The 16,570-nt window shown below is 38.4% G+C and overlaps 1 protein-coding gene across 4 annotated transcripts in view; it reads right to left on the reverse strand.

The window, feature by feature from the left end:
• Window positions 1-16,570, reverse strand: part of runx1 (RUNX family transcription factor 1) — a 60,792-nt gene that overhangs the window by 25,180 nt on the left and 19,042 nt on the right. For 2 of the 4 annotated variants that reach the window (XM_022211298.2, XM_022211297.2), the window contains exons 1-3: window positions 3,136-3,669; window positions 735-886; window positions 539-649 (exon numbers count right to left, since the gene is read on the reverse strand). In XM_022211298.2, the coding sequence (XP_022066990.2) occupies window positions 539-649; window positions 735-886; window positions 3,136-3,163 (291 nt within the window). In that variant the 5' untranslated portion in view covers window positions 3,164-3,669. Of the gene's footprint in view, window positions 1-538; window positions 650-734; window positions 887-3,135; window positions 3,670-16,570 lie in introns of those variants that run through there. The other 2 variants (XM_051943536.1, XM_051943535.1) reach the window with 1 other exon arrangement.

Genomic DNA, 16,570 nt, shown 5'->3' on the forward strand with positions numbered 1-16,570 from the left:
TAAATACACATGTTGGAGTTATATCTAAACGGGAAAAAGCTACGGTCACTGCAACAAGTAGTTAGTAGCTTACTTTGTAGACACCACTTGACTCCGCACCACCAGTTGCTCTGCTACATGTGCTGCAAAACTACTTGCAGTGGTCTAATTATTATGTTCAAAGCTGTATAAATACACATGTAGTATGTTAGAGTTACATCTAAAAGGGAAAAAGCTACAGTCACTGCAACAAACTAGTTAGTAGCTTAGTTTGAAGACACCACTTGATTCCACATCACCATTTTCTCTGCTACATGTGCTGCTGATGGTGTAAACAATGGAGTTGGAGCAGGTCTGTGGCACAAACTACGTCATGACGCTTTTTCTAAATGACCTCAAGCATATTTTTCTGCATTAATCTTGGGTAAAGTTAAGTTTTGTTTACGTCTATATCAGCTAACAATGTCAGTCCACTGTGCTCGAATCACATTTTTTGTAAAATCTGACGGCATGCAGTGGAAAGTACAATATGCTGCTGAGATGTAGCCAACACACACACCTTAAAAGCGATGGGCAGAGTCTTGTTACACCTCCAGTGAGTCGGCAGCACAGAGCACAGGAAGTTGGGGCTGTCCGTCTTCACTAGCTCGCCTGGATGATCTGAGATCACCTGAAGAAACAGCAACACTTTCTAAACCTGCTGTAAAACTATGAAATGTCATTATAAAGAAGCAGGGAGCTCCACGGTTTCTTACCTCCACCATGCCGCGGTCGGCCATTCGCAGTTTGCCCACCAGAGCCGCCCCTCCACCGGCCTCCTGGGCTCCCAGGGGCAGGGCCTCGGCCATCTTCCCCCCCGAGGCAAGAGTGGTGGAGGGGGGAGTGTAGCGCCGGCCAGGGGCTGGGTCTGGGAGGGAATGGATGGGGTTAGATGAGTTAAATGTAATTTTACGCTGCTCTGAATATATATTGAAGATATATGAGAGGAGGTGAAGCATACAGACGAAGCTAAAATGAGTATTTTTGATGATTTTTTTAATCATTAAAGTAATTTTTAGGCAAAAAAGTGTGAGAAAGTCTAAAAGTGAGTGTTTTTCTTGGTAATAAACTGCTTATTTTGAGGCTTTGGACTGATTTAGACTCTATTTTCCACTGTTTTGTGACATTTAATAACACATAATGACAAATTCCTGCAGACTGACAACACACAAAAACTAACAGAGGAATCTTGAGTTGCTAAAAATGTAAAAAAAAAAATCCTAGTAAATACGCTTCTATCATTAATATCCTGTGAGTTTCTTTTCGCTGTATTTTCACACGACTGCTTCACCTTAAATTCTGAGAATCACAACGACAGGAATGAACAGGATGTATAAAATAGGACATGGGGTGTGTTCTGACATGACTCAAAGAGGGGTTAAAGACATCAACCCCCACACAGATATACACAGAGCATGATGACACACACGTTCATTTGAATGCCGGAGTGCGTAGTCATAAAACCAAAGACAGCAGCACTCGTCCCTCTCTTTGTTCAAGTCTTGTTGAGGTGAGCAATTGTGAGAAAAAATAGGAAGGTCAGTGAATCTATGTAGCATACGACGGTTAAAGATCACATCATCCGGTGAGGGAAGTGAATGAAAGTGACAGAATGTGAGAAATAAGGAGCTCTGTGCATCTGTCTGCAGCGTCTCTGCTGGTTTGTCAGCCGGCCAACCCGCAATTGAAGCCACATGCTGGCGGTTTGGAGTTTAGTTTACAGTTTAAAACCCTCCCACCGCTACTACTCTGCACAACCGGTGGGTTAAAGAGTCCACAAACGGACACGCTCAGGAGAGAAACTCCACTTTAAATAATCCTGTTTGCAGAAAGAGTAAATACTTCCTGAGTTCAAGTGGGAATCTGCAGTGAAATGTAAGATTGATTGGATTTACAGACATTAAAACCTTTGACTAATCTAACTAACCGCCTTTTGGTTCAGGTCCTGCAGCCACATGAAGAAGAAACAAGTTCATTTTTGCCATAATGTTGGCATAAATTAATGAAATAGTGATAAATCTACAAGGCTTTACATTCCTGATGCTGCTGCTGTACGTGTTTAGAACAGCACGGATCAATTTAAAGTGAAATTAAGCCGTGTGAGAGTAGATTGTGACAATGATCCTGCACCAAATGCTTAAGTGTCACAATTTGAACTGTTTTTCATTCAGCAGCTCTCATCCGCAGCAGATACTGGACCAGAAAATAAATTACTGTCTGTTGTTATTAGCGTCTCTGTCGTTAAAGGAGTTTCTGGGACTCATTTGGCTCAGTTTCAAAGGATTTTGACACATTTGAATTCAAGAAAAAAGTACAAATCATATTTTGCCACAAGAAGCTCTGCAACTCTACCATGAAAATGTCACCATAACACAATCACTCATAACTTAATAATTTATTAAAATATAAGTACTTCTTGCTAACATTTGTGTGATTATAGGCTTGTAAACACTGTGCGAGGGAGCAACATACACTAGAGGTAACACAGAGTTTGTTAAAGTTTTTTTTTTAAAGCTGCTCTTTAAATTGAAACACAGTAGTAAAAGTCCTTTCTATAAATATTAGAATTACAGAATTTAAAGCAGAACTGAACCTGACAGTGTTTGTCTGTGGATCGGGCTCAATAACAAGGAAATTTCCAGCGTCACTGACTAATAAAGACAAGATTTCTAAAACAAATTTAACCTCCAGTCAGTCATATATATGGAAATATACATTTTCGGTCCTGCACCACAGACAGTAGGTTAAACAGAAAAGGGAGAAGTCCTCAAACGCAACACTATCAGACAGCCAAACTGGGGTAACTTTTTTTCTATTGGAAGTTAATAAACAAACACAAATAAATGCACAAATAGAATAAAATAAAATTCATCACGCCGACTAGTAGATTATTCGTCTGTGAACTGAAACTGATAGAAAACTACCAGAATGTCGTGCGTAAGAGCGCAGAAGAGCGACAAGGGGGATATTTCAATGATTTTATGTCCTTTTCTGAAACTTTAAACACACATTTCTCAAAACCACGCTGCTAATGCTGAATGGAATGTCACCCCGATAACTGCAACTGCTCTTGTCTTTAAATAAATACGTGAACTATTTAAAGATAAAAACTTGTACCGTATTTAGCGTCCCACAGAAACACCATTTGTGCGCCACGGTGCTTCCAAAGATTCTCAAGTCCCTCGATCTTCACTTCAAACCTCCTGATTTCTTCTTATTTGCTGCGCAAGAAACAAGACGAGTTTCTTTGGATGTAGTTGCCGACAGCTTGAAGAGTTAATCGCGCAGCTTCGGTGCGCTATCCGGTCCGGATGTCAGTCTCTGTGCGTAAAAGCGAGCCAAAACGCTCTCCAAAGCAGATCTCCACACAATTCAGTGCGTTTTTCTTGTGTTTTCCATGCAGAATAGAAGTTGAGGTGGATTTTGGATCGCCTTCAATGCTCCGTGTGTCTCCGCGCAGCTCGAATGAAGCCTCCAAACATGTTAAAAATGGAAGGAAGTGGAGAAAAAGGGAAGAGAGAGGAAAAGAAAATCCGCGCTGATTGTGTTTGAGGCTGAATATTGATATTTAAGAGTAAATGCGCTGCGCTCTCTCTGCGCCCCAGCTGCGTCCCTCTCCCTTCCCCTCCAGATGAATGGCCATCTCGGCTGACAGCGCCAGCCTTTTACCGGCAGAGCTCCGCATTTGCATGCCATCGGTTCAGGAGCAGCTCTCAGCCAATCACAAAGTTCGCCGCCGGCTGTCGCTGAGAGGGAATCCACCAATCAGAGCTACGTCCGTCCGAAAGGAGGCGGGTCTTAGTGGCGAAAGATAGCTGCTGCATGAAACTGCAGCTGAGAATTCAATATGAGATCAAATACATACTATGACTCAAACCTGCAGCCAGATATTCATTATTCAGTTACTAAATAGTGAAAATAAAGATTTTAAACTGAGTATGACGTCACAACTGCTGTTTTTCCTTATTATGTTCATTCTAATCTACATGTTGCACAGCTCAGTGATGCAAACTATCTTTTAGCACCTAATATCTGAGCCTCCAAACTGTCTGTTTTCAGAAATTCTCCCACTGTGGCTGTATGTTTAGTAAACTGAAGCAAGCAAACCAAAACCAAACTGTCATGCCAGATCCAGCCAACAGGGGGCAGTAGGTGATCTAAGTCAAAGCAGCTGCCTCCTGAGAGCAGAACAGCAGCACCAAAGGGTGCTGAGGCAGGTAGAAAATGGGAGTTTTGTGGAGTATGTCTAACAGTAAGGATTAAAGTTCAACTTCAAACATCAGTTTTTTGAAGCATCTTTAACTAAATTAAGTGGGCGTCAATAAAACTTCATTTGCCAACTGATTTAAATCGATACGGATCAAATTTTGACACTCAGACTGAATTTAAATCACATTTAAAGTCTTCTACTGCATGATACAACTGTTCTAAATGTGGTATCATATAAAATTCAGATCTTAGATTTCTATATTATTCGGTTTCTAACATAAAATCTTTCACCTGATTGTTTTTTTTTGTCCAGACATCTGTTTAATTCTGATATAGTTAATAGGTTTTAGTTTGCTGATTGAATTATTGCTGTGTCTCTTATCCAGAGACTTTTAAATGACAGTGAGGTTTTCTTAATTATATAAAAGACAGAAAAAATACTCTGTGGTGGATTAATTCTGACAAATTTCATATCATACCTCGTCTCTAAAAAAATAATACAAGGGCCCTACCTACTCCAATCACTGAATGAATTACACGATTGCAAGATTAAAAATAAAAAATTTTTTGGATTGGATTGACTAATAATCTGGATAATTGCATCAACTTAATATTATGCAGAATTTAAACTGAAAATCCTGCATTAGTTGATTTAAAGCCAAATTCCAGTTGAAGTAACTTTATGATATTATCCTGATAAGTTTGTTTTTCTTCACTTTATTCACTCTAGTTTAACATGTTTGGACAATTTCAGACAATTAAGACTGAGAATTAAAAATACATTTGATTACAGAAGAAAAGCTGATCCTTCCAACTCAGGTCAGTGCATCGGCTGAACATAATTTCATACGAAAGAGACACTTTCCACTACGAAACACTTTCATTTCAGTAATGCATTGATTCAAATGATTGGATTATGTTTCACTACAGCAAAATCTACATCATTTATATTTCTAAGAAACATTTCCAACTAACTGATTCTTTAATTTTCTCCTCATTCGTGCATCAAAGTGAATTCTGACTCCGTCTCTGCTGCCTGTGAAGTCCGATGTCTCCATATAAGAAAACGCAGCGAGCAGCAGCGTGATGCATTTATTTTTAACATGCAGCTGACAGACGATGAAGAGAGGCGTATCAGCGGTGCAGCATCTCAGTTATCTCCCAGAATGCATCCTGTTTTATCTCAGCTTCAGCTTACATCTAATCCAGAGTTATTTGACCGGTTCCAAAATCTAAATATACAGTTTAAGTCACTTTAGAGCATCCGCAAGCAGCTTTTAAATACGCAGTCAACTAATTACATCTGATTCAGAAACAAGAGTCTAAATAGAACTGACTGAGCTTCTAACTATGGAATCAAAAAAAGGCTGTGCTAAAGTTAATTTTTGTGTAATTAAATTGCCACTGAATATTATTAAAATTACAAAATCAGTGAATTAACAACATAGAAACCAAGTTTTAATTCTCCCCTTGAAACTACTACAAACGCAGTTATAAAAATGTTTCTTTTTTTCTGAGGGACCACAAGGTGATAGATCTGAATTTGATTTGATGTCCAACCAATCAAATCTGAGCAACCCGATTTTCAGCTTAATTATTTTTAGATCTGAAAATGTCTCATTGATTTTGAGGACTAGAAAACGATTCACTTAAATGTTCTGGAGATTTTCAACCAAATCATGAACTAATCATCTCTTATTTTCTCGACATGGACAATGAAATGTTCTATCTGTGTTTGTGAACCCTAAAAAACTTTTATGAATGGATATAAAACTACATAAACTAAGAAACAGTGCAGTACATAAGCATGTTAACAATAGTTTAATATTAAATGTAAATACTGTTAACACACTTTTGGAGACATAACTTTTGCGTACCTACAAAAAATATTCAGATACAGTTTGCAAATTAAAATGTAATCAAATCTGAAGCCAGATCACTGAAACATCTTAAATCTTGAAATATATTAAGGCTCTGAATAAGAATTATATGAACTATAATGTCAGAAATTCAATAGTGATGGAATTAATGTTAAATTAAACTAAACTAACTAAACCAAAACTTGCTGGAATTTTAAACTTGAGCTTGATAATGGCCATTTTTCATAAACAAATCAGCATATTAGTGATGAAATTTGCTTTAAAGCTTGTTTTGAATTCTTCCCATCTGACCTTTAAAGCCTGCTCTACTCCTGCCTGCTTCACTGAGGCCTTTTTGCGAATCGGCTCCATCAACGCACTGTCGGAGGAGTTTTAGGGAAACGCCACTCTGCCTCCACGTCCATCCCTCTGTAGCCAAAGGGGGGATGATAAAAAATGTAAACAGCCTCGGCTCTCGTGTCTGGCCTGAGATGGACGTGATGCGATTTGCCCTCGGAAATATCCATTTTTCACTTCCTCATCCTGATTTCGCTGGTTATCTGCGGACGATCTGTGGGTGGTTTTTGTCCAGAAATGTCACAGTCGCCGTTAAATCCCATTAAAAGGCCAATAAAATGATATTCTCCCTAAATCCTCCACATTGGTATTGACTATAATTACACAACTGCCAGCTGAAGCACTTTTCGTAGAAGTTTGTGTCATTAAATATGAGGCTGAACATTTCTTCCTCATATAACCACACTCATAAATAATTCAAACACTGAAGGATGCTTCGAAACGATATATCAGTGAAAAATTTAGGCCTGGTGCCAAATCGACTGACAGATTCCATAGAAACAAAGTCAGTTGTGATGCTCACAGCAATTCATATATTCCTGTTAGACCCCACGTGCTGCACAGCCTGATGGGTAATTCTTTAAAATGTTTGAAAAAGAGTGCCAGAATTTGAATATTTAGTTGGAAATCTGTGACTGATTTGATAACGTGTTTCTGAAATTTAAAACAGCCAAATCCTTGAATGAAATCTCTGCATATCCAGAGTTGAGTAAAAAACAGCAGCGAGACGGAAAAAGAAAGAAAGAACAAGACAGAGGAAGAGGAGTTGGATTTCACTCCGCCAGCGTTTCCCACTGACTGCTCCGTAATCTGAGCTTCTTACTGTCCTCTGATCCATAATCAATACCCAGCCACAATCGCCTATCAAAGTTATTGATACCGGCCTCGCTTCATATCGTCAGCAGAAATACTTTGTCATTAGCTGATCAATCGCACGGATGCAATCGAATATTTCCACAGAATAAAAGTGACATGCAGATTTCAGAGAACACAGTTTTTAAATTTATTATTTAAAATGATACTATAATGTGTGGGTTTTACTCCTATGACAGCTGTGTAAGACAGCAGTAAAGGGCTTTTTCTCCACAATATTTTATTTTATGACAACCACTCTTCTAGATTTGCTCCTCCAAACAGTGTAAGAAAGACACTGAAAACAAAAGTTAGCTCTCCAGAAAGCATGTATGGAATCTTGGAACCAGAATGACACCCAGTGAAATGCCACAAGATGTATTTATGTGAGACTGGAACTAGTTGGGTGGTCGACTCCATTGCATCAGAGAAGAAGACTGACACTAAATGGTTTTGAAAATCTGACGTTCAGTTACATGTTTTTGCAATATTTGCACACAGGAAGTGAGATGTTGAAACTAAAAGACCTAGAGAAGTTCTACCCAAAGGTCAGAACGCTTCCTGCACTGGAACCTAATATTGGCGTTGGACTTTTGGAGTTTTGAGACGTCTAATTACCAGCGAGGGATATCAGAAGACCTCAACAGAGTTCCAGAACACCCCAAAAATCCCTAAAACCTCTGACTAACGCCTACAACTCCTGAAAAAAACTCCTAGATTCCTTCAAGAACCTCCAAAACCCAAAGAACATCAACAGAACCACCTTCAATCATTCATGCAAGTCCAAGAAACAGAGTTAGGACAGGATGCCGGAACCATACAGAGTACTGTTTGCCCTGAAAGGTACTGAATTTGCAACTATTGCAGTACTTCAAGCATTCAGATCCTACCAGTTATTCATGATGTGACACTCCCAACAAGAAGACAGTGAGGCACAAATCAACACAAATCAAGACGGATTATGTGATCACACAGTTCTTCACCACAACATTGAAGACATGACAGAAACATTGATTCACAGTGTGACAGAATAAGACTACTCTCGTGATCACACCAGACGTGACGGCGACTGTAAGGTGTCAAGAAGAATCAGCTTTACCAAAGAGTCCGCTGCCTGTCCGGCCTTTCCTCATCAGGTACATGGCCCAGGACAGGGGCCCGGAGCTGGAGAAAGCCCCAGGGTTCATGCTTCAGTCCTGGGTTGGAGAAGCAGCAACGTCTGGGGCCAAATATCCGACACCCAGAGGGGAGAGAAAAAGGGGTATTGAGGGTAAAATTATGAAAAAGGAGAGAAACAACAAAAAGGAAAAGACAGAAAAGGAGAAAGGGTTTGTTTTCACTTTTTGTTAGTCCAAAACTAGACACTCATTCGGCAAAGAAGATCTCTAGTCTGTCCTCACCTTCACGAAGCGCTTTTATACACCTCCTCGCCCCCCTTCCCCCTGCACATCTCATCCTACATATTAGCGAAAACCAGAAAAAAAAAAGAAGAAGTGAGGGAGCAAAAAGTGAGGGCAAGAAGAGGAGGAGTAGGAGGGAGAGGAGCCAGTCAAGCTTAATTCATTCCCTCTTTCTCTAAAGCGTAGCCACAGGGGACACGACTCCACTTTGCCCTAAGGCTCTTCAAAGCTGCTAATTTCATTTAGCTACTCAAATGATTTTTCTGCCTTTTTTCTCCCTCACTGCCTCCCTGCTTCTCACCCCGGCTTGTCCTCGCTGTTTGGAAGTTCTGGTTCAAAACTGAGGTCACACACCTGAGTTGGAGTGAGGTGCTGCAGATAAGCTGATAAAACTCGGTTGATGTAGATGAACAGGGGGAGCTAACCAACACTATCGCTTGTCTTGATAAGAGGAAAAATGCTGCAGTTCCTCTAAAATGTTGCGATTGGTGTTGTGCTTTTGAAGCCTGATAAATTTTGGGAGCACATTCTTGAATCAGATTAGATCATGATAAATGGTTCAAATGGCATTCAATATACAGGATGTCCATACAGTCTCTTTACAATTTTTAGAACTTATTGTTTTACTGTAATCAGTGGTTGTCAAAGTTTCTTCTACCTCATTTAATACACCACTGTATGGGCACCATTTGCACGGAGCACATCAAGACAGTGCTCGATTTCTTGCTATGTTCGCTGCAGCATAGCCTCATCCAATGGCATTAGAAATCTTTTGCTTCAAGTCAGTAATGTCCCGTATCTTTGTTCGATACACGATATCTTTAACACAACCCCATAGAAAGAAGTCCAGTGGAGTGATATCTGCATGCAACATTGTGCCTTCTCTTGAGGAATAGCCATTTTTTTAGGTTTCATTTAACAGTGCCTCTTTAACCGACAGGATACCTAAAACACACAATTTCACTCCTGTGTTCTAATGCTACATTGTGTTAGCTAATGGTGTGGAAAGGCTCATTGATGATTAGAAAACCCTTGTCCAGTTATGTTAGCACATGAATAAAAGTGTGAGTTTTCACTGAAAACATGAAATTGTCGGGGTGACCCCAAACTTTTGAACAGTAGTGTATGTATGTGAAAGTTTAATTGTATGTTTCCCCACAGAAACATCATAACACACACTCTACCAAACCTCCCACTCACTGGTGGACACTGAGCTGCCCACACTGACTCTCCCAGAGGCCCTTTGGCCGGTGACATCACCACAAAACTCCCTGTGTGTGTGTGTGTAAGTGTGTGCGTGCGTGCGTGCGTGCGTGCGTGCGTGCGTGCGTGCGTGCGTGCGTGCGTGCGTGTCACTGGGTTATGGTGAGCCACAATGGTCGTCTGAGGTGTGTCTTCACAGTGAGTCGAAACCAGGACAGCTTGGCTTATTCTCTTTTTTTCCTTCTGTTTTTGTTGGTAAGCCGTAGTGTGGTCGTGGAGACGTGACTTTGGTGCACAGATAGCAGAACGAATGAATCTCCCTCGATTGTATCATCTTTTTAAAGTAAATTCAAATTAGATTTCACTTAAACGTTCGATATTTTCTGGAGAACCATGTATTTTAATCACCCTTTTATGAATGGTGGCAGCCCTTGAATTATCTCTATGCAGCTAAATGTGTTAGTTAGAGGAATGCAAGCAAGCTTCATTTTTTAGATCAATTATGAAGTGTTTTTGGGGCTCTACATATCAAATAATTGTGGAATCAACTTCAAAACCTTCATTTATGCTTCAATCACTAAGTAGCTGATCATTAAAACACCTCTGATTATAGGGAAAAAGTGGATTCCTTTAATTCAATTAACATGAACATTAAATTAAAGCATAATTTGAATTTTTTAAAACTTAATATCAATATTTGTATTTTAAATAGCAGCAAAAAAGATTGGTCAGATGCCCAGTATCTCACATACTGATACTATGAGGAAGATATTGCCGCTTAATTATCTCTACACAGTAATATTGTTAGAAATTAAATTTCTATTCTCACAAATGAAAAAGTCCCACGTATTTGACTTTAAATATATATTTTTTAAATAAATAACATGTTTGGTATGTTTGACATTTTGAAAAATGGATTAATCATCTCTACTTTTTCCATTTTTGTTAATATTTGAGATGCAACAGAAGCAAATTCTGTAGGACTACACTGAAGTTATGTAACGTCTTCATTTTATTGTGCTGAACAACACAAAATACAACTCCAGTCAAGTGAAATATGCTGTTTCTATTTAAATATAATACAACTTCTGCATAATATAATGATAAACCCTCAAAAATTTCTCAAATCAGTTTTGCAGTGTGTTTTTTATTGGGTGAAACTGTTCAAGTTAAAAAAAAACTCAGTGCTATAATTAAAGAATTAGTGAAATTTCAAGCATTTTGTACCACTGCAGCCATGATTTTTATTTACTACACCCCAGTTTCTGACCACAGTTTTCATATGTACTGATCATGAACCGACATTCTTTCAATATAATTTAGCAGATTAAATACAATTATTTTGAATTCCTTTTCATTTAACTGAAAAAAAATAAAGTTCTCGGACACTTACTGCTGGATTCAAAGAGACACAAGGAGCCAAAGATGGAGTCTGTAGTTTGTTGAATGTTTCAAAGGAACTTAAAAGCTGCTCAAAAGAAATTTTAGATTACTGTGAGGTCTTCACATTTCGATGTAAAGCGCCCTGAGATTGGGATTTGGCGCTATGTGACTAAAACTGCAACACTTCCAATCAGTCCTGTCTTGTCCTGAAGCAAACTTCTGATATTATTAATGGGGGTCTAATCAGATATAGGATCCATCTGAATACACACTGGATCGCTAAAAGCATTTCTGGCAGTTCAGCCCAATCACTCTTGTACGGTCCAGTTTGAACGGAGTAAAAAGTAATATTCAAAATTAAAACTATGACAGATTTTCGCTAATGAATAAAAATACATCACAGTTGGTTTTTAGTACAAAGTCTTAGTAATCTTATATAGAATCTTGGGGAATTATATTGCGAATGAGCTGCAGCCAGAGTTTAGGGAAGATAAATTACACCAGTAACCATGGTAACCCTGCACAAATATGGCTGCAGAGTAAAAGATGCAAAAGTTAAAAGTGCAGAAATGAAGATGTCACTGTGTTTGTGTTGACTTGGCAGAAAGAAGCAAGCAAATTTATGTTCAGGTGCTTAAATGAACACTAAAATAATGTGTTTTACATGTGAAAACCTGTTTAATTTCGTTCTTAATAGCAGGTATTAAATAATCTGCTCGGTATTTAAAGTCCAGAAAGAGAACAACGAGGACGAAGCACAGTCCAAGTGGAAAAACAATAAAAATAAAATGACCACCTCTGTGTGCCAGCGGCTGTCTGTCCCTGTCGTCCCCTGAGCTGAGGCCACCCCGAGGCCAGTGACAGTCAGTGGCATGGCAGGGATCAATACCACACACACAATATAACACACATAAAATAACACACATGGCTGCCACCCTGAGCGAGGGATCGATGGAGGGAGTCCGGGGAAAAAGGAGAAGACGTCCTCCTCGAACACCTCCATCGTCACCAGAAACTACTCAGTGATCAAACCTTTAAAACGACTCACCTTGATTTATATTCTAATGAACATATTTTGTAGATTAATTGTGTATTTATTGAGAACTTGATGGAGGAATTATGACCACAAAGTGATGGAATTAGAGTGGAATTGAGAGTTAGAAATAACAAAAGTGTGCAGTCTGACAAATATTCTGAGAAATTTCTATTTATTCATCATCTTTAACCTTTAATTTCTGTTACTTTTATATTTGAGAATAGTTGTGTTATAATTTAAGCACTTTGAACTATGAATGAAATGCGCTTTACATTCAGTTTCTAACAATTATTACATTTTTACTATGTTAACAAGCTAACTGTTTCATTAGGTCATCAGATTTTTTAATATTTTTCCTACATTTTGTCGTATTACCTGATTTTTACTCATATAATTCAATTTTTTGTTCCCAAGAGAGTCGGACAGCAAATGTAAAGCAGATGTTTATTGAAGAACAGTAATAAAATTCTGTACAATGAACAAGGATGAGCGAGTTCTTCAGCAGCTCAGTAGATTTGTATCGAAGCACTCTCATCAATTGATCAGTGACGGAGGAGTTAGCAACTGTGTCTGGTTAAAAGAGCAACCGATTCTGTGCTACACACACACACACACACACACACACACACACACACACACACACACACACACACACACACACACACAGTATATGCAGACACACCTCGTCTATAATTCATCGGGTGTATTGTGTGGATGCAGTTAACTGCCGCTTAAAAGTAATTAATTGATTTTCTGACATATCAGTTAGCAGCAGCACCAAATGACACACACACACACACACACACACACACACACACACACACACACACACACACAAAGATAAAATGCAGACCTACACAAAGATGTGAACTAACAAAGCAAACACACTTCTTTTCAGTCACATTGCACAGACACACACACTCTAACTGTAATTATCCGTCGTAATAACAGACATCTGCTTCATCACACACTTTTAACAACACACACAGATTCATATTTTATCTCAAATTGAGCACACTGAGCTTTTTCTACAAAATACATCCAGCTATGTTATTATTTCTAACAAAAAATGGGCTTAAATGTCTTGAATTCTACCATTATTACGAAGTTTGCTCTAGTACTTTTCATCGTGATGAGTTCTTTTACCTCAACAGCACACTTTCCTCACACACAGTATAAAAAACATTAATTCCCCCACCCTGAATCATTGCCACATTAGCGCTGAGATATTACTGTGATCAGACCAGGCTGCCTTCATTCTGCCGGATTACTTTACGACACTAACGGCTGCTTTACGGCATCAACCCCGATCCTGTTGTAAAGCTTTCAGAGGAGCTGCATGGTGGCAGATGGAGGAAGAAGTGAAAGGTTGATGGAGAGGTCAGCAGAGGTCACCACGGAGAACTAATTACATTAAGAAGACACTTTAACCCTCAGAACCGCACAAAACGCAACAAAGAGTTTTAAAAAATGGGCAAAATGACATTATTTAACAGAATCAGAAACAGTAAAAAAGGAAAGAATTGCTGGATTTCCACCAATTTCCCATTGGTCCCTGACTTAACTAATCAGTCACATCTCATTCATGGCATATCATCATGATATTTCATCCAAATCCAACTTGAGTCCACATTATATTTAAAAAGTTGCCAAAAAATAAGCACCAAATTCTGCAAAAAACAAAACATTGCAAAACCACAATAATTCCATAGTTCCATTTTTCAAAGACAATTACCATAAAGGGAAAAAAATAAGATTGTATTCAGCATTACAAAATATTTGATGTAAAAATGCATCTTAAAAGACCATGTCCTATTTCAGTAACAGAAGTATTGCACACATATTGACCAAACTATCAAAAATAAATATTGTTTAAGGAGGTTTTCCCTCACATTGGGATTTCATTGACAGCCCAGATTCTTCCTCATCTGACTGACAGAAAACCAACCCAGGAATTAGTCTGATTCTTCGACCCTGTGAGCATTTACAACCCCATCTTCATTCCAAATCTGGGCCAGGTACAGCATCTAACCTTTGTTCTAAACCTATGGATTAACTTATTAAGCGCAATGCAAGAACACATAAAATACGGAAAGGCACATCCAATAAAATTCAATGCAAAAAAAAAAAATCTTGTTGGTTTTCTGTTGTCTTTTATATATATTTAAAATGGAGCATGATATCCGTTGTACATGTAAACGTGTCAGTTGCAGGTGCTTGACAATAAAAACATGAAAAAAATCACCAACAATTAATCATTTACTGCAACCAGAGTGAGTAAAAAACATAAAAATGTCACATTTCTTGGTGCAAGTGAGAAGTCCTGAGTAAATCTGCTCTGACCAACAGTCACATTATAAAAATTCAGAGATATAACTGTAGGCTAAAATGTAGCATGTGGGGCGCATATTCATTCCAGTGTTGGCAAGATCTGTGGACACTTGGAAAAATGTTGTACTTGCTGATTCCAGGTGTCTTAAATCTGTTTACAATAAATAGAAAATGATTTACAGCTTTTTTATGTTGCATCAAATGCATTCTCAAATTCTCTATCGTCCTAGTCATGGTTGATCTTTTTCCATAGAAGTGCATTACTTCATATAGCAGAAAAAAAATGAGCCCACAGAGAGCAAAAATGTGAGAGGAACAAAGAAATAACTGCGTGGGGTCAGGTCAGGTTTAGAAAAGGGAGCAGAAAAGAAACTAAACCACTAAATCTTGAGGCTCAGAGTCCTTTTTATGCATTTCTGAAGCGCTAAGAAGTTGAAATATTCCAAATCTTTTTTATTTACTGGTGTGTGACTCTGATATTTGAGCGGATTAAATGACCTGAAGCTATTGAAATCCCTACAAACATGAAATAATCGCCAAATATTATGACTCTCTGCTATAACTGATTCAAGCACTTCCATTATCTGTGAATGCTCTGTACATAAGTTAGAGCAGCTGGAGTGATGTCCTGAAAAGTTTTAATAATGTCACTTTTTCGTACAATCCCATTAATAAAAGCCAAAAGAAAAAGTACTTTTCATGTACGAAAAAGCATTTGTGCTTTGTGTGTGTGCGCTGAATAATTCAGCCGTCCTCTGCGATGAGAGAAGACCGGCTTATTCTTACTAAACTAAAAATTGATTTTCTGACACAAGAAATGAAGGAGAGAGAGGGGGAGAGAGAGACATACCTATTCAATCATGCACACAGTCAGAGTTAGTTAAATGTTCATTCTTTCAGTGTGGAAATGGAAATAAAATGGAGGAAGACAGAGAGGAGAGAGGCAGACACACATAGAGGGAGATAGAAGTGCCTCAGGCTGTGTTTAGTGCAGTATGAATGGCTGAGCAGGTGCATCAGAGCAGAAACTTTTACCTCACACACACAAAGAAAAGCAAACACACTCGGTGCAAGACGGACAGTGAGTGTGGTAGAAATGTTTTCCTGCAGGGAGGTCTGGTTCTGTCCACTCATGTCTTTGTTATGGAGATATTTTCTACCAAACGCATGTTATGTCAATAGGAAAATGAAGTTAATGCATTGAGATGTCACCTTCTGACAGATGTGTACCTAATTAAACTGTTATTGTGATGACAGATCCTCACGGCACAAACAGTTGTCCTACTTAATAAATACAGAATTTTTCCATCTGATTCTTACATTATCGGCTCAATAAATGACCCATTATTAGAGCACATCATTCCCATACTAGTAGTAACGTCCTTCCACCACCATCTACACTCTAAAATGTAACTCCACTACTTGAATAAATGCACAGTTGCACAGTAAAATATGCTGATTTTGATAAACCTTTGAAGTTGTAAGCACTGTTTAGATGATTTGTATTTGCATAAAAATATTGATAATTACACCAATTTTAATTTAGACAAAAATGTATGCAGCTATTGAATTCAAACAAACTGAAGTTGCAGAAAATAGTCAAATTCAGGATTTGAAGTTACCAGAAATTTAAAAACTTGTTTCAAATGTCACCTGTAGTAAAGGTTTTCCTCCAAATCCTTCCATCTAAAGATAGTTCATTGGTTCAACTTAATTTCATTAATGCAGAAAGACTGATATTGTCTTCATTTTAAAGTGTAGTAAGTTGAATAAACTCATTTTCATCCATTCTGATCACTGCTGAACAGAAAGTAACTTAAAATAACATGGGCGACCTTGTTCAGTGGTGTGAACAAATACATGCAAAATCTCCACTGGACTAGCAACAAGTTTATTTTAACCCAGACTAAACACAATGTGAA

Source organism: Acanthochromis polyacanthus, chromosome 22 (genome assembly GCF_021347895.1).
Source record: "Acanthochromis polyacanthus isolate Apoly-LR-REF ecotype Palm Island chromosome 22, KAUST_Apoly_ChrSc, whole genome shotgun sequence".
Lineage (NCBI taxonomy): Eukaryota > Metazoa > Chordata > Actinopteri > Pomacentridae > Acanthochromis > Acanthochromis polyacanthus.